Source organism: Chanodichthys erythropterus, chromosome 8, assembly GCF_024489055.1.
Source record: "Chanodichthys erythropterus isolate Z2021 chromosome 8, ASM2448905v1, whole genome shotgun sequence".
Lineage (NCBI taxonomy): Eukaryota > Metazoa > Chordata > Actinopteri > Cypriniformes > Xenocyprididae > Chanodichthys > Chanodichthys erythropterus.
In genome coordinates, this window is record NC_090228.1 from 28021009 (window position 1) to 28043505 (window position 22497).

The following is a 22497-nucleotide window of genomic DNA, read 5'->3' on the forward strand; positions in this document are numbered from 1 at the left end:
GACAGTGATGGTGACGAAGCGCAATGCATTGTTACTGACAGCTTCTGGAGAATGCGGGCATTGTACGTATACAAGAGACTTTTATCAAAACAGGATCTAGACACACTTAATTCTGTTAATGATGATGTGTATGGTGTGGGAGAATCTAGGACTGATTTAAGTATGGAACAGTGTGTGGAGTATCAGAATATCAGGGGGTGTGGCCAAGAATATGATCCACTGATTAGTGTGATTAGATTAGACGAGGGTTGGTGATCGTAATTAAAGTGGAACAAAAGAAGAATGCTTTTGTTATTTTGAATGTGTATACTCCTTATGAATGTTGTCAAAATGAAGATGAATATATCAATTGGCTTTTGGTTTTATTAAGGAAAGTGTAGACTTGTATATTTATAGTAGGGGACATGAATGCCGATATATCTGATGTTAAATCTTTGTTTGTCTAGTTCATTTTTGAAAATAGGGGGGAATTTTCCCCTTAGGTGACTCTTATGGGGGGATTTTTGTCATTTGAGGCGGAGTGTGTAAATTATATATGTAATGTTACCTAATGTTATTTGCTCACTCAGTGTATTTGTACTTTTACAATGAGGTTACAATTCTTATGCTTGTTGACACACAAGACAAGGAAGCTTGATTTAAATATCAAGCAAACAATAACAAATAAACAAATTACAAGCAGAAGCACAAATAAATAAACAGAAAGGTTTTCAGGTCAGTATTCAGGTACAGCAGTGCTACAGAAATTAAATACTTCAAATGTTTCATCGTTTAAAAGTTGAATACAGAAGACGGTCTGGCGGGAGCTGGATATTTTACTTCATAACTTGTTAAATATGGATATATTTTTTACACAAATGCATCTTTTCTCTTCAGAAGGTCTTTATTAACCCCCTGGAGCCGTGTGGAGTGTGTTTATGATGGATGAAGCACTTTCTTCAGCTCATACTCGCTGATCCCGTTCACTGTCATTATAACGCTCTGATGTGTCAGGATATTTATTAATATTTCTCTGATTGTGTTCATCAGAAAGAAGAGAGTCATATACAGCTAAGATGGCTTGAGGGTTTGTAAAGCTTGGGGTCATTTTCAATTGAAAGTGAACTAATCCTTGAAAGTCCAAAAGTCATGCACAGAAAATGAATCTGTCTGTATAACACAGATGAGAGTGAGAGCGAGTGCTGACATGTCTGACTGACATTCTTCTCATTCTCACGTCTCTTCCTGGAAACATTCACTTCATCTGACAGAGCTGCTGTTCAACAGTTCAGAGAAGAGTAAAGAATACGAGTCTACGGCTGCAGTTCAGTGGAATGTATGAATGGATCTGAGACCCTGAGAGATCTGGCAAGTACATTTATCATTTTATTTAAAGCCATAACTTATGATTACTTATAAACCAAACAAGTAAAAAAGAGCTAAGAAGAACAATCTTGTGATTGTCAGTGGCGATTTCATTATGTTCTTTCTGTACTGGATGAACTGGCTGATGAATTGAAGGAAATTGAAACTTCACAAATCAAGAATGAAAAGCTCCACAGCTCCAGTGTAGAAAGTGCTCACTTTTGAGAAACCTTAAACCTGTCCAGCCGTCGTAAATGATAGATGTGTTGATTTTCCCTCTTTAAGAGGTGATGTGTGTGTAAGGGGACGTCGCTGTTAAAAGCAGAGCTATAATCCACGAAAAGCATCCGCACATGAGAGAGAGACATGAGGGAACAGAGCGAGGCTGGTGGTGCGAGAGAGGACCAGGCCTGGACTTTGTGTTTTATTGTGTTTGTGTGGGCGGCAGACGTCCGTGAGGATCTGACGACATTTTACTTTTGTTTTGCTGTTTGTTTATCTTATATATTCAAGTTTGTGAACGTTCCCGCCTCCTTCATCCCACATATATGAACTGGGTTACAGTTCTCTTTTCTCTGGTCCAGATGTGAAAGAGCAGAGAGCAAAATGTGGTTAATAGCATCATCTGTGGATCTGCATGCAAACTGAGAGGAGCAAATATAAGCTCTGAACAGTTATACGTCATTACTAAAGGAGTGAGAGCCACAGGACGATAATCGCTCAGAGAGGCAGGACAAGTTAGTTTTAGTTTAGTTTATGATTGTTATTAGAATTATTTTAATATACACCAATACACAAATTCACTTAAAGAAGATGTTGTTTTCAGTAAAAGCTAAGCAAAGCAGACAAACAAAATCATGTTTTATTATTATTAAATATATGTATATAATTTTTTTACCCTGAATACATAAATCTGGATCATTTACAGTTTTTTAATTCACTTTGGTACTATTTTCACGAGTAAGTTGTCCATTTTCAAAACTCTTCAAAACTCTTCAAAAGTGATGTAATTGAATGGTTAATGTTTGTAATAGCATTGATCCAGTTATGATGAAGTTATAAAACGGTCATGAGGTTTGGTGTAGAACAGAGTTTGCTGCCAATACAGTAAATGTTGTCACTGAATCTATAATGTAGTTGATTTTTATAAGTGTGAGTTACAGTAAAGTTCATCAGTGTTTCCTGAGAATGAATCTTTCTGAGAGCGTGTGTTGACATGTCTGACTGTCATTCTTCTCGTTCTCACGTCTCGTCCTGCTGATTCTGTAGAAGTGAAAGAAATCCCAGAGCTGCTGTTCAACACGACAGTTCAGAGGAAACAGAACGAGTTTCATCTTTCTTCAGTTGCTTTCATGTGTGTGTGTCGTCTTATGATGTGTCATACGTCACTTCTGGGTCTTTACAGTTTTTTTAATTACTTTAGAGCAATTTTCACAAACTCTTAGTATTAATATCCCAACTAATCATCAAAAGTGCACTTTTTTAACATTTCAGCATATTTTCAATTGTGTGAGCACAATACACAAAATCATAAAGTATCATTTTCACAACGCAAAATAAGTGTTTCATCTTTATACAGTAACTGACTTTCATAATGCTATTACTATAAATCTTTTGATTTGCATCTCTTCTCATTCAGTTTAATACCTTTGTCTATTATTTAATTCAACTGGTTAATCAATGAATCGTTTGGTACATCTCTAGATTTCTATGGATACAGTTCCTATAGATATAGTTTCTGTTTGCAATTTCCAATATGGATATCTTAGATTATAACCACTATGTTCAAAGTGTGTGTGTGTGTGTGTGTGTGTGTGTGTGTGTGTGTGTGTGTGTGTGTGTGTGTGTGTGACAGAGAGATTTGTAATTTGTGAACACAGATCAGGATTGAGTACGAGGGAAAAGAAACAGTCAATGACTATAACGTCAGATTGATCAGAAGAGAGACAGGTGACGTCAAATACAGCATTTTACATTACAGTTTGACATGTGATACTGTAAACAGATGGTAGAGACTGACACATTACTGTAACACACTATGGTTCAGTGAGAACATTTACTGTATTGGCAGCAAACTCTGTTCTAGCACAGAACATCATGGCCGTGTCATACTGACTGTTAAAGGACAGTAAAGAAGATCATACTGTTGTGTTTCAGTGATTAAACCAGATGTTCACATTACATATCACAACGATCTTGTGTTTGAAACAGCGATTATGTGAAATGAAAATATGTACAGCTAGAATGAAAGCATGAGATCAGGTTTTGTGTTACAAGATCAGTTTGGATTTTTGTGTTTTGAAAATGTACAGCAAGTAAAACCCTGCACAAAGCAGAATGTGGTAAGCAGGACGAGGCCGAGGGCCGTGAGAAACTCGAGACCGGTGTGGCACACAGCTGACACTCATTAACACTCTGCCCTCGTCCTCATCGCTACACAGTAATTAGGAGTTTACTGAGGCAAAAGACATATTGGACCCTAATCTAAAATCTCAAAATTATTTATGCAGTTGTTACTGCGGTGAAAATGCTTTCATGCTACATCTGAGCTTCATTAAAAACACTGTAAATAATTAATCTACATGCACTTCAAATGCTGCTTCTGTTTCCTCTGCAGTGCAAACATGGATTTTGTTGATACTAATTTAATTTGATTGATAACAAATCAATGTCTTGTTATTCTAATTGCATTAATTTAATACGTTATACTTTACATGAAAGGGACTTAACATTTGCCAACAACAACATCAAATCTTTTGTCACTTTGAGAAGGGAAGTTTCAGTGCTATACAGACTTAAATCCAGACTGAAATTGATCATGTTGTTTTCATTTAAAAATATATACAAATGTGTATATATCAAGTTCTTGAATTAATTTCCATCACACATTTATGAATGATGTTACATGTATTTATGGATCGTTGAATCTGCATTTGTGAATCGTCTAAATTTGTGTCCTGGCAAGTTAATATTCATAAATATCTTTTTTTGGAGGATGTTCTGTTTAGCCAATTGTGGTGAGCTTTTAATCCACCAATCAAAACGTTCCTTACTGAACAGACTCAAGAAGATCAATGCTGCACTTGTACTGTGCATTGGTCCATGATCGAGTCCTTTATATAAAGACATTTTAATGGGTGCTCCCTTTTTTAGCACCTGAATAGTTTCTAAAAAATCACATTATGATTTATATAATTCACACAAAATACAGTTAGCCTGCTGTCTTATACACCAAAGCTGCACATACCCTGTTTATTCAGATCAATCTGTACAGTTATTAAACAAGTGTTAATTGTCCAGATATTTCATTTAATAACAATAATTATGTAATGTGTTCTGTTATAGTAGTAGCATCAGGTTTGCAGTAACTTTTGATCAGGCATTAAAAAAAGCTACCTCTACCTGAGGGTATTTTTGTTTGTTTTTGAACACTAGACCAGGGCTGGCGATTCCACATTCAGTTCTTTCTGCACAACGTACTGTATAATACCATGATAAACTCCTTTGGAAGATCCTCATTAAAGGTACAGACACAGGCTTCGTTAACATCTTCATGTCTCACTTGATCTCCTCCGCACTTTCTAATATCCCGCCATTACTAACTGCAATAAATGATAACGAATTGTGATTGAATGGTAATTTTGTTCTCCAAAATAAACTATGATGAGATTGGCTACCTTTGTTTAGGCTATTCTTGCGTGACAGAAGACTGATACTTGCTTTTATGATCATCTAGCAATAAAGATGAAATACGGGGCAAAACTTTTTTTTTTCATAATAAGTTGAGACACTAAAAACAGATCTTTTTCTTTTTGTCCTGCAGCTGTGGATCGGTGAAGGACGATGGCATCTGTGAAAGATCTGCTCAAGAACTCACTGAAAGATCTGGGAGAAGCTGAACTAAAGGAGTTTCAGTGGGAATTAAAGAATGAGTGTATATCAAAGTCTGAAATGGAGAATGCAGATAGGTTAGACACAGTGGATAAGATGGTGGCACGTTTTGGACCAGAAGAAGCTGTGAAGATCACCGTGAAGATCCTGAGGAAGATGAACCAGAATAATCTGGCTGAGCAGCTAGAGAACAAACACAAGCAAGGTAAAATTAAAATGAACTTGTTAAATGTGCTGTTTAAAATATAAATAAAATGTGAAACTACTTAATTGATTTTGTATAAATATATGTGAAATAATAAAGTTGTATTATTTTTCTATAACTGATGTCTCACAGAGTGAATGTTTAGAGAATAAGTGAATAACCGCTGACTTTCAGCTCAATCTTTCCTCTCTCTGTTTTGCAGATGTGTTTGTGTGGTTTAATGTCTATTTGTATTTTCATTCTCATCTCTTTCTCTCTCACACAGCTCAGGCTGAGGGCAGTGTTGAGGATCCTGTGCTTACTGGAGTCAGTTCAAAACCGACGGAGGGTAAATAATGATCACTGTACAGAGAATCCCCAAACTCAGCCACTTTATCCTGGGTTATAGAATAACTCATAAATTAACAACTGCTTTTTTAGCTGAATCTTTCATCTCTCTGTTTTGCGGATGAGTTTGTGTGGTTTAATGTCACAGTATTTTCATCCTGATCTCTTTCTCTCTCACACAGCTCAGGCTGAGGGAAGTAACTCATTGACTCATTGACATTAATGATGCAAAACACCACATTAGTGATCTTTCAGGTTCATTGTAAAACTGTGGCAGGACAGATGAAACTATGGCAGGTAACCACTATAGTAAAATTAGAAGCAGCCATTTGATACAGAGTGCAATAAAGCAGGATAATCCAATGTGCAATAATCCAAAGTGCAAGTGTAAGAATGAAGTCAGTGATGTTTACGTTCAAATGATGTTTACAGGCTTCGGAGCGTGTGTCGAGAAATCCCGAAAGCTTTCCGTGAAGCGCGTATCGAAGCTTGTATCGTTTTAGATCAATGGCGTCATTGATGACGTTCGAAGCCTTGCTTCTGCCTGACTGGTTCAAATGGTTCGACTGGATGCGGTTCAAATCTTGGTGCGATATTTTGGCAGATATATAAACCCATGAGATCACCAAAGATTGTGTGGTTTTAGAATAATAATATCACCCCTCCTGCATATAATGACCAAAGAATTTATTACACACATTTAATAGCCCCATTAAGGCCAATACGTTTATTACACAGTTATGTTATACAATCGTCATTATATACAACCAGAAAATACACATTACATTCAAATAAATATATAAGTCTTTGTGGAAATGTTTTTTTCTTCACTGTTATTTCTAGGCCATAACTGACACAAAATACAGTGTATCACAGATCACATCAGGTCATCTGTAATGTATCTACTTGTTTTACACTCTTTGACCACCAGACAGTATTGTGAGCAGATGAAGCCTCGAGAAATGTACCTTTTTGTGAACCACTTGGCTGAAAAGCTTCAGTGCTTCATGAGGCTTCATCTCGCCATCACTACCTGAAATAGCGAGTGTTCTCAAAAAGGTACTCCACAAACCAGGCCACGTTTTGACCCAAGTGCTTTCAGGCCAACATCTTAGCAGGGATGGGCAGTATTTCAGATACATGTATTTAAAATACGTATTTGAAATACAAAATACTATTTTGTATTTTGTATTTTAAAGCCTTTGGAAAAAATCAAATGTAATTTGTATTTAAATACATTTAAGATGAGTATTTTTGTATTTTCAAAATACTCAAAATACTTTGAGACAGTCATCCTCTTTATCAGGGTGTTGTTTTCATGCATCAACTAGTTGTGTTTGAAGCATTAACCTTACTGCATGTTAGGGATGGGTGATATCATATGACAATATCGTAGATTCGTAGCGATGATATAAATTGTGAATCGATGGAACTTTTTCTAAAACGTTTACATAGATAGGACTTTCCGCTTTCTCCCTAACCCTTTTTTATTCTTTCGCAATTCGCATGGCTGTACGCCATGAACCTGCTTACTTTGCGTGCTCCTCAGTAAACCTACGAGGCTTTTATGCTTGACGTGCTCTTTAATTAATAATTCTGTGAAACAACAGAGGGCGACTCTGAGTAATTGTTCTCCAAACCACCAAAAAGCAGCGATGAGAGGAAGTAGTTTGCGAATAATTTGTCAAACACCTCTTATAGTATGTCAATCACTTGTCTCGTGAGAAGTTTGTGAATAAATGGATTTCTTCACATGTAAACTGATTAGGTTGTGGGTCATTTTGACGACACATGTGAAAAAGTTTTTTAGTACACTTCTTAAACCCTAACCAAATAATCAAGTTAAAGGGTCATGAAACCCCAAAACACTTTTTTTGAGATGTAAACAGATATGTATAGGCTGCACATCATTGAAAACACTAAAGGTACTCATTAATGTTATTCATAAGTGAAAAATAGTTATTTTTGCATTTTTCAGAGCGATTTCTGTCTTCCTGTTTGAAAAGCCGAGTCGGAGCAACGTCACAAAATCTAACGTCATCGTGTACTTTCGAACATGCTGACGTAGACCGTTTCGAGCGATTCTCAACATATATTCATGACATAAAGCTCATTCAGTCCAATCACTGCGCTGTAGTATGCATACGATATGAGGAAGTGTCACTTTTCTCGCCTCGGCCTCTTGTCATTCAGAGACATATCGTTGGTGTTTGTTTCCTCAGTGCTACAACACAATGTGTTTTCCTGCGACGCGACCAGAGCAGAGGTTTGTGTGCATGTGGATTGTTTTGCTGTAATCTACCAGCACAAATGGAAAATATGTTCGTGTGAGATCGCATTACAGCGGAGAATTCAAATGTCACAAAAGTGCGGCTCATTCACCTCTGCCTGCTCTAGCTGCATTCAAACACGCGAGCCATAGGCTGTTTCCCTCAGCACAGCAGCACATGAGTGTTTGTATTTTGCTCGCGATGCAGTCAGAACTGGAGTTTGAATATGAGCACATGAAAAATACGATTGTTTTTATGTTATACACGCGGAGCGCGCATATGCTCGGTTTCAGCGCGGAGCTCCACTAGCCACGTGACACATAGCTCATACAGAATAAAGTATCCGTGTTTTAAGTCTTTATTTCACACATTCTCCTGCACCAAACATTTACCAGCACGGTGTAGTTATGCACACATATTTCATCAAGTCTTCTTCAAATGAATTATATGTGCAAACTGGACACTGATACAGTGGTGTAGCCTATCTGAACGCAACGACACGATTATTATAAAAGACTGATTTTGAGACTGCAGTGCTTGTAAACGTAATCAAAGTAACCTATTATTAGCCCTATTAAATATTCTTTCGCATTTCTCCCTTGGGCTTGGGAGTTTGTTGACGTTTTCTCCGTGCTCATATATTAATATTCATTATTCTGTATAATGTGTGTGTGTTCTATGTCTCTGTTTCATTGGTTGTTCTCTCCCCTCTTCACTCCCACTTTTTCAGAGCTTTACACGCCCATTTTCACAGACTTTTTGAAACTCAGAGGTGTGAACGACCAGGGTAAAACAGGGGGGTTTCATGACCAGTAAACTTATAAAGGAAATTGTGACTTGTGACATTAGAACAAAACATATTAATATGATAACATATGTATAACACTAAATTGAACAATACTGTGTTATATATGTTTTTTAATTCATTCATTATTTTATTTCAATTAACGATTGTATTAAACACGACCATTACTTTATTTATTATTTCTGCTATGCAGGCTTATTTTGTAAATGTAATCATTTTAAATTTTACAAACATGGTGCTTTATGAAAATGTAACTGGACACATTTCCAAATTGTGATTGTGTTTACCCATCTATGCAAATGTTTGTTTATGTAGAGACGAAATAATTAGGTTAATCATTGTCTGTCTCCATCAGTTTAGTGTAGTGATTGTGTGCATTTGTGATGACAATGATGAAAGATACACTACACTTTCAGTTTTATTGTTCACCAAAAAAAAAGTGCCAAATGAAAAAGTTTTTATTTTAGATAAACTTTATATTTTCTAATTATGTATATAGAAACAAATAAACTTTACATTAAATAAATATAAAAGTTACTATATTGCTTGTGTAAAAAAAAAGCATCAAAAGAGTTTGAAATTCAGTTTTTGCTGTGGTATCAAAACTGATATTGATAATTGTGAAACCATGCCATATATTGTCATATCACCCATCCCTATTCTTTGCTATATAGCAGAAAAGGTTCCCACAGTTTTACAGTTTTATTAGTAGTGTTCACCATAAGTAATAGACTACATTGTAACCTTGTCAGAAGTAAGTATATAAATGGCTGCTATTTTGCACTACATAAGTTTATTGTAATTACCAGCAAGGAAGCAAGCACTTAAGAAAGAGAGAGAGAATGACAGAGAGAGCAGAAATGAGGTAAGTTTCTAAGTAGTTGCACACATCTAAATGCTTTTTGGCATTCAGAATAGGCCCAGATAGATTTCAGCCTAATAGGGATACCTGCACTGAATCTTCAATTTCACATGTATTTTGTGTATTTTCAAAATACAAAATACTGTATTTGTATTTAAATACATTTTCCCACACAGTATTTTGTATTTGTATTTAAATACATTTTTCCACACAGTATTTTGTATTTGTATTTTAAATACATTTCCATGTATTTACGCCCATCTCTGCATCTTAGGCCTTACTACATTGAGAAAATGTATTAGGATTTTCAAACTTGTAGTTTTCTTTTCTCTCTCACAAACAAAACTGTTAAATTTGTACTAATCTTATTCTACAAATTCAAATTATTAAACTCACATTTTTGCTGATCATTAAAATAAAGTAAATTTTGTAATTAAAAAAAAAAAACCCTATCATCCATAAAAATGACTTCTATCCGTCTCTAACATAGTCTTAAATATTAATTGTAAAATAGTAGCATTTATAATAAATAATTGGCTACTTTTCATTTCTTGCCAAAACCATAATTCTAAAGTGTAAGGCAATTTCAGGGTGGTGCTGTGTTGATTACTGATTGATTAATAACGACAAGAACATGTTTATCACTGGATAGAGCACGTGTTTGAATGGGATGTCACATACTGATACTGTATGTCACATGTGAGATCTTGCATATCAGTTCACAAATATAATCTGTCCATGACTTCACACTTTTGATACAGGTGTGCTGCAACTGCAGAATAAGGTGTGGTCACACTACACTTTTCATTCCATTGACCTACATTCACAAATGCGGGAGACCAGAAACGCAAGCTCATGCAAAAAGTTCGGTTTGGAACTCTGACCTGCGAATTTGCATGACACGACTATGTGTAAAGAGTACAAAATCGCTACATGAAGGTGTGACCTCCTGGCTAAATTAAAAAAAAAAATTAGTAAAGTCAAGTAGACTATATTTTTATATTTTGAATATACTATTTGTTAAATGTTGAATTCATGTTTATAAAAAGACTCTGCAGACGTCATATCACGCCAGTTACAGTGTCAAAGAAATTTCACATGCTCAAAGTAATGTGTCCGCAGCTTAAATGTGAGCATATGAATATCTTAATTTCTGTTTCATAGAATAGGACTTGTGCATCCCCAGAAAAGAATCTGAAAAGGTTTAACTGTTGTGTTGTTTGTAAGAGAGAAAGAGAGAAAAAAGTTTGCAACTTCTAAAAAAAACATTGTGTGATTATTCTTTACAACTACAAATCACAGTGTCACAGGCGCTCAGTTTTGCCATAGTAATACCCTCACAGAACATGGTAGTAATCAGCCATCCATGCAAAAGCAGAAGTCGGTGTGGTGTACTGTTGGTACATCTGTCCAGGCCAAGATCTGATGTCTTCATGCCTTCAGCTGGGGATCCCAGAGACCCTGCAATAAAAATAGTAGAGTTCAAAATCCATTGTACATGTTATGTACTAATACGTTATTAAAATCTTGTTAACATTAGTTAATGCACTGTGAACTAACATGAACAAACAATGAACAACTGTATTTTCATTAACTAACATTAACAAAGATTAGTAAATACAGCAACAAATGTATTGCTCATGGTTAGTTCATGTTAGTTAATACATTAACTAATGTTTAACTAATGAAACTTCTGGTAAAGTGTTACCAAATACTTAGTAAAACGTATTTAAGAATGTATCAGTAAAAAATACATACAAATAAATAACTCAAAAAAGACCTAGAAAAAAATATTAATGACCATAACATCCTGTTATCATATAGTTTATCATAACTACAACCACTAAAACATTATTGTCTCCTCATCTCATTTCGCTGATTATTTTACCCTAAAGGCTTTTCACAGACACTCTGACTGAAACAACCATGGGTTAAAGGATTAGTTCATCCAAAAATTAAAATTCTGTCATTAATTACTCACCCTCATGTCGTTCCACAACCATAAGACCTTCATTAATCTTCAGAACACAAATTAAGATATTTTTGTTGAAATCCGAAAGCCAGAAATGACATTTCCTCTCTCAAGATCCATTAATGTACTAAAAACATATTTAAATCAATTCATGTGAGTACAGTGGTTCAGTATTAATATTATAAAGCCACGAGAATATTTTTGATGTGGCAAAAAAAAAAAAAAACAACAACAACAAAAAAAGTGATGGCCGATTTCAAAACACTGCTTCGGGAAGCATCGGAGCGTTATGAATCAGCATATCGAATCTGCTGTTCGGAGCGCCAAAGTCACGTGATTTCAGCAGTTTGGTGGTTTGACACGCGATCCGAATGATGATTCGACACAAAAGATTCATAACGCTCCGAAGCTTCCTGAAGCAGTGTTTTGAAATCGGCCATCACTAAATAAGTCGTTATTTTGTTTTTTTGGCGCACCAAAAATATTCTCGTGACTTTATAATATTAATATTGAACCACTGTACTCACATGAACTGATTTAAATATGTTTTTAGTACATTAATGGATCTTGAGAGAGGAAATGTCATTGCTGGCTATGCAGGCCTCACTGAGCCATCGGATTTCAACAAAAATATCTTAATTTGTGTTCCAAAGATGAACGAAGGTCTTACGGGTGTGGAACGGCATGAGGGTGAGTAATTAATGACAGAATTTATTTTTGGGTGAACTACCAGCCCTTTAATGATTTTAAAATGTCAAAAAAAAAAAAAAAAAAAATCTTACAGACCGCAAACTTTTGAACAGTAGTGTATGTTTGAGGATTTGCTTTCTGGTTATGTGGTTTTTAGCCTGAGATTTTCTTTGACACGAGTACAGGCCATCAGCATGGAAGAATCTAGGAACATAACAAACAGTTTATCACAGAGCCTATATAATGTCAGGTTCATTAGAATCAAACCAGCTACAGCAAAGGTGAAATGCAGGTAAGAGAAAGTAGAATATGCAGAATATATATACAATAATTTCTTAACAGAATTTGTTTTAGGCTTACTTCATTTTATATTGCTCTGTGTTACTTACGTTTGGATGTCAGAACCTTACAAACTTTAATATTAAAAAATAATTTTGCAAAAGAAAATAACATGTACGGTGATATAGGTAAAATATTTTGTGGGGCAACACTTTGGAATGGGAAACATATTTACTATTAACTTTTGCCAGTAAGGTAGTTATAGCGTGTAAGGGTGGATATCAGGTAGGATTTAGGGATGAATAAGGCATTAATATCTGCTTTATAAGAAATAATAAACAGCCAATATGCAAGCTATAAGCAACTAGTTTAAAGTGAGAATTGTTCCCCATACTAAAGTGTTACCCTTTGTGGAAAAAATGCGTATGAAGTTATTTCATGAGCTTTCTCAGTTCACCTGAGTTTCCTAAAGTTAAGTTACTCCTCTGTCAGCAGCTCTTCCCCCTCCGGTGTTGTAGATTTATTTTTTTACTCCTGAAATCACAGAACATTTTTTCTTCAATGTGATTGGTATTAAATTATTAAACATTAAATGTAATCGAGGTTATTTGTCTACCATGAAAGATCATTTCATTTCGTTTCATTTGATTTTCGTGCTTCCTGTAAGGGATGTCAGTACAGCAGTTTACATTTACATTTACATTTATTCATTTGGCAGATGCTTTTATCCAAAGCAACTTACAAGTGAGGAATACAACAAGCGAGTCGTTATGACGAGGCAAATAGACAAGAAGTGCTCATAATACAAGTTATAGGCAGTGCTCAGATTATCCTAAGCTACAATAGAGAGGGATTAAAGGAAGTGAAAGGATAGGAATAAGAAGTTTTTGAGATGGGTTTTCAGCTGTCTTTTGAATATTGCCAGGGATTCCGCATTCCGGATGGAGGCAGGAAGATCGTTCCACCAGCAAGGGACAGTGAATGAGAATGTTCTGGAAAGTGATTTTGTGCCTCTCTGTGATGGTACCACAAGCCTTCGCTCCTTTAATGAGCGCAGGGTTCTGGTAGGAGTGTAGACTCGTAAGAGTGAGTGGAAGTAGGAGGGTGCTGAGCCTGTGGTAGATCTGTAAGCAAGCGTCAACGCCTTGAATTTGATGCGAGAAGCAAGTGGTAGCCAGTGAAGAGAGATGAAGAGAGGCGTGACGTGGGCTCTTTTGGGCCCGTTGAAGACGAGACGTGCTGCTGCGTTCTGAATCATTTGTAGAGGCTTGATTGTGCATGATGGCAGTCCAGCCAGAAGTGCATTGCAGTAATCAAGCCTAGAAATGACCAGGGCCTGGACCAGAAGTTGTGTTGCATGTTCTGTTAGAAAGGGCCTGATTTTCCTGATGTTGTATAGTGCAAATCTGCATGACCGAGCTGTCTTTGCAATGTGGTCTTTGAAGGTCAGTTGATCATCAAGGATTACTCCAAGATTTCTGGCCGAATTTGATGGGGTAATTGAGGATGTGCCTAGCTGGATGCTGAAATCGTGATTTAGAGTCGGATTGGCAGGGAAGACGAGAAGCTCAGTCTTAGCCAGGTTGAGCTGTAGATGATGTTCTTTCATCCATGCCGAGATGTCCGCCAGACAGCTTGAGATTCGAGCAGCTACTGTGGGATCATCTGGTTGGAATGAAAGGAAGAGTTGTGTGTCATCAGCATAGCAATGCTAGGAGAAACCATGTGCCTGAATGATGGGACCAAGTGATGTAGTGTAAATGGAGAAGAGGAGGGGTCCAAGAACTGAACCCTGAGTTTAAATAAATTAGCTCACTTCCAATTACCCATTATTAGATTACCAAAAAAACCTTAGCAAAACTATCAAAGCCTCTCTTCTGAACATAAAGATGTGATTAAAAATGCAGACTTTCATAAGAGCTTAGTATATTAGCCAAACAGTTCTGAAAACGGTTATGCTAACGGACTTTCTCAAAGAAAATAAACTATTTCAATAAAGTAAATATTCGACAGAAACGTGTCAATTACAGGTAAGAAACGTATCTACATCCAATTAAACAAGCTGGTCTGACCTCGCATTCCGCTGCTCATCTTCCCTTCGCCTCCGCGAAATTGAGATTACAAACTGCCTGTAGTAAACCGAGTGCCTTAGTAACTTTAAAGTGTCACAGACTTAACAAAAGATTTTTCTAATTTACTTAAAATGAAAACTTACCTGAAAATCACAGATGTCGCCGGAGTCGTCAGTTGCAGAGATGAATGGTCAAGCGCAGATAAGCACGGCATATCGGCCTGCAGTCTTGATTTGACCCAAAGCCGACGAGCTGGAGATAGAGCTCTGACTGAAGATACGCGCCTATGCCTGGCCGATGCCTGGCCGATCCTTATTAGATGTTACAGATATGAGGCCGACGTTCCGCTCTGGGGCCGACGTCGGCCACATGTATGTGTGCTATTTGGGTGTAAATATAGCCTACTTGAAATTGCAAACAACTTTTTTGTCCATATTAAATATATGAATGCAATTCACTTGTGGTTGTCAGTATGTATAAGCATACATTATGCAATGTAATATTAATCATGATTTAAAGGTGCCATCGAACGTATGTAATATAAGACTATTCAGCTAAAATTTCCCAATAGATTTTTTTTTTTAATTATTAATTAATAAATTATTATTATTTTTTAATTAATTTTATTAACTGCCTATTTTGGGGCATCATTATAAATGAGCCGATTCATGCTAAAATACAATCCAATAAAATAAGCACCTTGCTTACGGAACTGGATTTCAAGCTCTATCGAGTGTCAATGGATAGCTCAAGTTTCAAGACACTGGCGACTTGGATGAAGTTGTTTCTGTATTTCCATAAACCTGGTGTGTCGGATACTTCCTGTCATGAAAGTATGTAAAGAATTAAGTGTATCAAAACTTTTGATGCTGCCAGAACCAGATTTAGGCGATGAGAATTACAGTGCACGTACACTGCCCCTTTATTTCCAGACATAACGGAGGCCCCATCGAAGCTGAAGCGTACACAAAATCCAGGAATAAAATGGCCATTTAAGACAGATTCTAGACTTTCTCTGTCATTGTTTAAAATAGTCCTAGACTTAGTTTAGTCCAGAGTTTAATAAGCTGATTTCCTGGAGGAAGACTAGAGCTACTCCAGGACTAAACTGAGGCTTAAATTAAACCTACCAAGAGGCAGGTTTAACTTCAGATTAATGTTGTGTTTCAGAGAAGACACATTTTTGATGCTGTTCACTTTATTTAAACAATTTATTTTGATTTAACAGCATTGTTTCTGGTTCAAATGTGATTGCTTCATGTTAAATTGACTTGAAATGGTTACTAGATCTCACTTGATGTTTTCATTTTGAAATAACAGGTTTCAGTCAAGTAATCCAATCAAACAGGACTTTCACTTCCCATCATGCTTTGCACTGGGCTGAAGTGGGAGAGTAAATGTTGAAAAAGTGTTATTTTATGGAAAGATGAGAATTTTTGAAAGATAAGAATATGGAGAGACTTTTTACTGTTTAATGTTCTATTATGTAAAAGTTTTTGTTATGTTAGTGTTTTTTGGAGATTACCGTCATGGTGAAGTGTTGAGCTTGTGCTTGGGTTGAGGACCTGCTAACAAGGATTGTCTATTTTACATAGTGAATCATCCACTATAGTAGTGCTGTAGATCAAACCAGCCCATTTCTACCAAATCAATTTCTAGACTACCAACACTGATTATGTTTAGTTTGTTGCTATGTAAAGGATAACACAAAAGCATTAATAATCCTAGGATTATTATAGAATTCATCTAGTTAAATAGAATTCATCACAAACAGATTTCCAGGCATTTCTCTCCCCCCCCCCCCCCCTACAGTTGATGTATTTTGCTTGCTTTAAAAGAGCTGTCTCTTGTTTAGTAAAGTTTTTTTTTATTATTATTGCAGTCTTCTTCTGCTGCCATTGTTTTCCTTGGATTTGCTTCTCAGTTCCATTAAATTTTAAGCTTTTCTTGGTTCATTCCATGTTTTCTAGGCAGCCTCTCTCATGCTAATTCAGATTAGCACAGATGGTTTTAAATTAATCTAGTTTATTTTAATTCAGGACTCCATAGTCCAGGTTTTAGTAATCTGAACTTAATCTGTGTTTCAGAAAGCCATTTTTAAAGACATGATTAACTATTCTAGATTAAGGCCTATCCTGGCTTAATTTAAACCCTGTCCGGGAAACCGCCCCAAAGAGTAGGGTCCAGCTGAAGTGGTTAAATCACTTCCAGAATCTTTTTTGAGATGTTAGCTGCAGTTATGTCTACAGTGGCCACAAAACCAATGGCTCTTTCCTTCAGCATTCCCCAGTGAACATACCGGATACACACTGCAATCAGCTCTTGTTTTTTTACTCGTCTTTGTACTCGTCAGCGATCAGCACAAAGTAAGTGTTCAGCGTTTCATTCAGTTCTGCCTTTATCTTCCACACTAGTAAAAAAAAACGGCTAGCTCCAGCAAATCGTTCCGCGTATCAGAACTCATTAAAGTGGTGTTTTTTTAGGCATCTCCTCAAGCCGTGCCTTTATTTCGGGATCATAACTGGAAATGAACTTAAACAGTGGTAAAAGTTGCCTTGGTTCAAAGCATTAGCACTCTCTCTTTGGCCACGTAGTGGCATGTCTTGTTTGGCACAAAACAACACATTGTCCGAAATTACCTTTGAATGTTCCCGATTTCGCTGTACGAATGACATATTCATTGCATCATGATTCATCTGATTGACACAACTTTGTGTACCACTTGGAAGCAAGTGGAGATCTGAATGCTCAGACAGGAGCAGCTGTAAATGGAAACACCATCACAGGCTCAGTGACCATCAACTACAACATTGCAGGAAATGGTACTATCACCATAGCTGTGATTACTGAGACACACTGCTTATTAGCTGTCAGTTAATAATGCTCAGTGATTGTGAATCCTTTTCCTATTAAAGTTCATGTAAGAATTAGATTTCTCTTACTCTTCAGTCAAGTACCATTATTTTTTTAGTCCCTCTTAGTCATCGATGGTCAGCGGCCGTGGGAAGAATCATCACACACAGTCATGCCCTAAATCTTCAATCTTTATTGAGAAGTTTACACAATGTAAACTTTCGAAAGAAACAAAAGTGACACCCAAAGATAAAACCATTAACGCAATTATTTCATAGTCGGAAATAACAAATATGGAACATACCCTTGCGCAAAGAAAAACAAGGTGGCTATAAATAAGAAGAAAATAAACATATAAGGAGTTGTTTTTCAGTTATGGAAAAATACAATAGAGGCTATGTGACATTTCTTCACTCATGCATATTCTCTATGGTGACTGAACATAAAAGAAGTGAATGGTGACTTATATTACACTCAGGAAGAGAATAAAAGGGCTGTAAGAGGCCTATAAATCTAACAGTTCATTTTAGTCATATTGTTCACAGGCATGTTCTTTTGAGTATCTGTAAAAAATATATATATTTTTTTATTTCTCTCCTTTTCTCTCTCCTCGCAGGACCACAGAATATCAGAGAGACCACAGAAAAACACACAGAAAAGCCAGGTACAGTCTTAACAGTCATATTCTCTTAAGGCTAGATCACACTGCATCAACTGATAGACCAACACCAATAGACATGAACGCCATGTTTTGAGAGTGTTATCCCTGTTAGTGTGGGTTTGTTTGTTTTCACCAACTGAACATGTTAATTTACAGTTTGTCAGGTTGTGGATTGTTTAAGCAGGAATGTGATCTGGTGATTGAGCAGTGTGAGTCTATACAGTGTGAACTAGCCTTTTTAAAGTGTTTCAGAAGTGATTTAAACATGTCAGATGTATTTTGAATTAGGACACTAGCCCATGTGACTGGCAATGACCACGGAAGATCTGAGCCCTTTGAGCTGTAATCATTTCAACAGTAATTTAATTACTATATGTTGAATGAATTCTGATCAGATCATGCTGATGTGAAAGCTTTTTTTAATGAAATGTGTTGAATTTACTTACACAAATCTTTTATAACAGTGGATTTGAATCTGAAAAAATTCTTGGGATCTCACAAAACCAACATGAAGGAGGAAGCAGAGCATGTATTTGAGGGCAAGAAAGAAAATGAAGCACATCTTAATGATGTTTACACAGAGCTGTTCATCACAGAGGGAGATATGAAAGATGTCAATCAGGAACATGAGATTATGAAGATTGATGATGCTTTCAAGTACAAAAAAACACAGGACAAACCAATCAAATGCAATGATATATTTACATTACTAAGAGGAAAAAATGAGAAAAAGATTGTTCTGACCAAGGGAGTTGCTGGCATCGGAAAAACTGTCTCTGTGCACAAGTTCATCCTGGACTGGGCAGAAGGAAAAGACAATGATTTTATTGACTGTGTATTCCTGCTTCCATTCCGAGACATTAACTTGATGATAAATGAAGATTTCAGTCTCCATGAGCTTCTGCTGGAATTTTATCCTGAACTGAAGGACCTGGAGAAATCAAAATTATATAAGGAATGCAAGCTGGCATTTATATTTGATGGGCTTGATGAGAGTCACCTGGCTTTGAATTTTAACAATAGATCATTGAATTCCACTGAGAAAAGATCATCTGTAGACGTGCTGTTCACAAGTATGGTCAAAGGGAAGCTGCTTCCATCAGCTCTCATCTGGGTGACCTCACGACCAGCAGCAGCCAATCGGATCCCTCCTCGGTATGTGGGTTTGTTCACAGAGGTGCAAGGATTTACTGACCAACAGAAGGAGGAGTACTTCAGAAAGAGAATCACAGATGAGACTCAGGCCTCCAGAATCATCTCACACATTAAGACGTCTCGTAGTCTCTACATCATGTGTCACATTCCTGTGTTCTGCTGGATCACGGCCACAGTACTTCAGGATATTCTCAAGAACAACACTGAGAACATAAGCACAACACTCACTGAAATGTACAGTCACTTCCTACTGATACAGACAGACATGAAGAACCAGAAGTATGGTGAACAAGAAGAAAGAGAATGTGGAAAGCTCTTACATTCAAATAAAGAAATGATTTTGAAGTTAGCCAAGCTAGCGTTTGAACAGCTGAAAAAGGATAACATTGTGTTCTGTGAGGAAGATCTGAAAGAATGTGGTATTAACATGAGTAAAGACACTGAGTTCACAGGAATGATCGCTGAGATCTTTAAGAAGGAAGAAGGATTTCGTGAAAAAAAGGTCTTCTGCTTTGTGCATCTGAGTGTTCAAGAGTTCCTCGCTGCAGTGCATGTGTTCCTCTGCTACCTGAACAAGAACATGCAGGAGATTCAGTTTTTCTTTGAGATGCCAAAAGAAAACATTACACTGCAGGAGCTACTAAAGAATGCTGTTGATAAAGCCATGAAGAGTGAGAGAGGACATCTGGACCTGTTCCTGCGGTTTCTGCTTGGAATTTCACTGGAATCCAGTCAAAACCTGCTCAAAGGCCTGATCCCACACACTGAAGACACCACAGAGAGCATCACAAAAACAACTGAACACATTAAACAAGTACAACACAAGAAGATCTCAGATGAAGCTTCAGTCAACCTGTTTTACTGCTTACTTGAGCTCAAGGACCATTCATTATATGAAGAGATCCAGAGATACATCAGATCAGATGAACATCCAGGGAAAAAACTCTCATCTTCAATGTGCACAGTGCTGACCTACATACTGCTGATGTCAGAGAAGGTGCTGGATGAGTTCAACCCAAAGAGGTTTACGCCATCACAGGCAGACAACAAGAGACTCGTTCCAGCTGTGAAATGCTGCAGAAAAGCCTTGTGAGTAATTTCACTGATCGCTGTTTAATTAAAGGTTTTGTTCTATCAATAAATAACTAAATGTAAAAATCCTGAATAATGAAATATCTGTCTGTCCTGATTAAATACAGTGTGTTGGAAAACACTGAACATCAGAAATTAATCTGGTTAAACATTCTGTTTCGTCAGATTTGATGGCTGTGGTCTTGATGAAACATGCTGTGAAACAGTATCTTCAGTTCTACAATCACCAAAATCCCATCTGAGAGAGTTGAACCTGAGCAGCAATCACCTGAAGGATTCAGGAGTGAAGTTGCTTTCTGATGGACTAAAGAGTTCAGAATGTAAACTGAACATACTGAGGTTTGACATTCACTCATTTTCTATGTTCAAAAATGTGGACAAATAGTTTTCATAACTATGATAAGTACATATTTTCTCCTGTCTATATTGTATGAAAGTATCAGTGGAGTTTTCTCCAAGCACACAAGGCAGAAAACCTGATTTTGGTTTTCAGAAAAATGCTCCTGTCTCAGGCAGCATGCAATCTGAAATTCAGCTCTCTTTAGTGTTATATTTCGACCTTGAGGAATATTCATTGTAAATGTGGCATTCTGCTATTAACAGCTTTACACAATTAAGCCAAATATGGCAACAGCTCGACTACGCCACCCCGGAAATGGGCCGGGGACCCACGGGTACACAAAGTACCACACACACACAGATAAGCAGTGGCTGGACAGGTATCAGACGACAATGTACATTACACAAACTTTTATTTAATAAACATCAGAAAAATACAAGACCATTCTCTTTAATGTATAAAAGTTAAAAGAGGAGTACGATCACTCATAAAACTTCTTGCACATCCATATAGACATGAGTTTACCGCTTCAAAACTGGGGAATTCGTCTTGCCTATCGGATAAACACAGCAAACACTCGTGCTCTCACAACACAGCACCAACAACACCCGTTGTGAACACTGCAAGCTGACAGCCGAACCACCACCACACACAGAGGACACTGGCTAATACTGGTACCCCAATTCTGAAGGGAAAAGAGAACAGGATGAGACACAAGCGCACACATACAGTAACACTTTCCACCTTATGGTTTAACCAAAAATACGTAGCACATGCTATTAAAGGGATCAGTGTCACAAATCAATAGTGATCGTCCTAGCTGATGTTCATTAATTGTTAAGAGCACAGGATCATACCATAAATATGCATCAAATAAACAAACAGGTGAAACACAAACACTGGTTCCAGAATAAAAATGAGGTCAAAATAACAGCATACACAAAACAACACAATAGTAGTGACAAACACGTAGCGTTTCGCCCCCAATTACCCCCTTTAAATCCACAGATCGCGGAAATTCAAGTCTCTTGAATTTGGCTGGATGCGCCACCGATGGCCGGCAACGCGCTGTTGGTCCGGTCGTCAAGGTGATGACGTGAATTAGTGTTACCTGCAAAGCCGCAGCAATGACATCATCCGGTATACAGCAGAAGAACGGTCGAAGAAATCAACGCGGAGAGAGAAAGAAACCATCCAGCCGTCCGAAAACGTTCCAGTTCATGCATTCATTACAGCTAGGAGATGATATAAATCGTGTTGTTCAACAAGAGGAATTACGATGCTTAACCGCGCCCACAAAGCCTGCTGCAACACCTCCTGGCTCCCGTGTCACTAATAAAATATAAGACATGGCATTAAAAAAAATAGAAATTACCATCCCATTAACCCAAACATGAAATGCACATACCTGCAAATAAAGACTCGCACCACCCCGCACACTCAATGGCGTGCAAGCCACAAGGTTCGCAGAAATAAAGTTGCTCAACGCGTCTACCATACTCCTCAGCCACACTTCAGGACATCAACACGGCGCACCAGAAATGACGTCAGCACCGAGACCCCAAATGACGTGCCCTAGATGTCAGACTCATCCTTTTTTTTATACAGATGGAATGTACCATTTTGCTCTAATTAACGAAAAGTGGGGGATAACATCACCACAATCTACCCCCCCATTA

At 37.1% G+C, this 22497-nt stretch overlaps 1 protein-coding gene and 1 long non-coding RNA gene across 2 annotated transcripts in view; one reads left to right on the top strand and one right to left on the bottom strand.

Moving 5' to 3' along the window:
- The first annotated feature begins 5187 nt into the window (after positions 1 to 5187).
- The window catches only part of LOC137025110 (NACHT, LRR and PYD domains-containing protein 3-like), a 54913-nt gene continuing 37603 nt past the window's right edge, over positions 5188 to 22497 (top strand). Inside the window, exons 1-3 of the mRNA XM_067393142.1 lie at positions 5188 to 5440; positions 18696 to 20475; positions 20644 to 20817. Coding sequence (XP_067249243.1) covers positions 5188 to 5440; positions 18696 to 20475; positions 20644 to 20817 — 2207 coding nt within the window. The remainder of the gene's footprint in view (positions 5441 to 18695; positions 20476 to 20643; positions 20818 to 22497) is intronic.
- On the bottom strand, positions 21121 to 22348 carry LOC137023997 (uncharacterized). The gene is made up of 3 exons (XR_010895609.1): positions 22227 to 22348; positions 21930 to 22150; positions 21121 to 21503 (listed from the first exon to the last, which is right to left on the bottom strand). It is a non-coding gene; the product is annotated as an uncharacterized lncRNA (long non-coding RNA).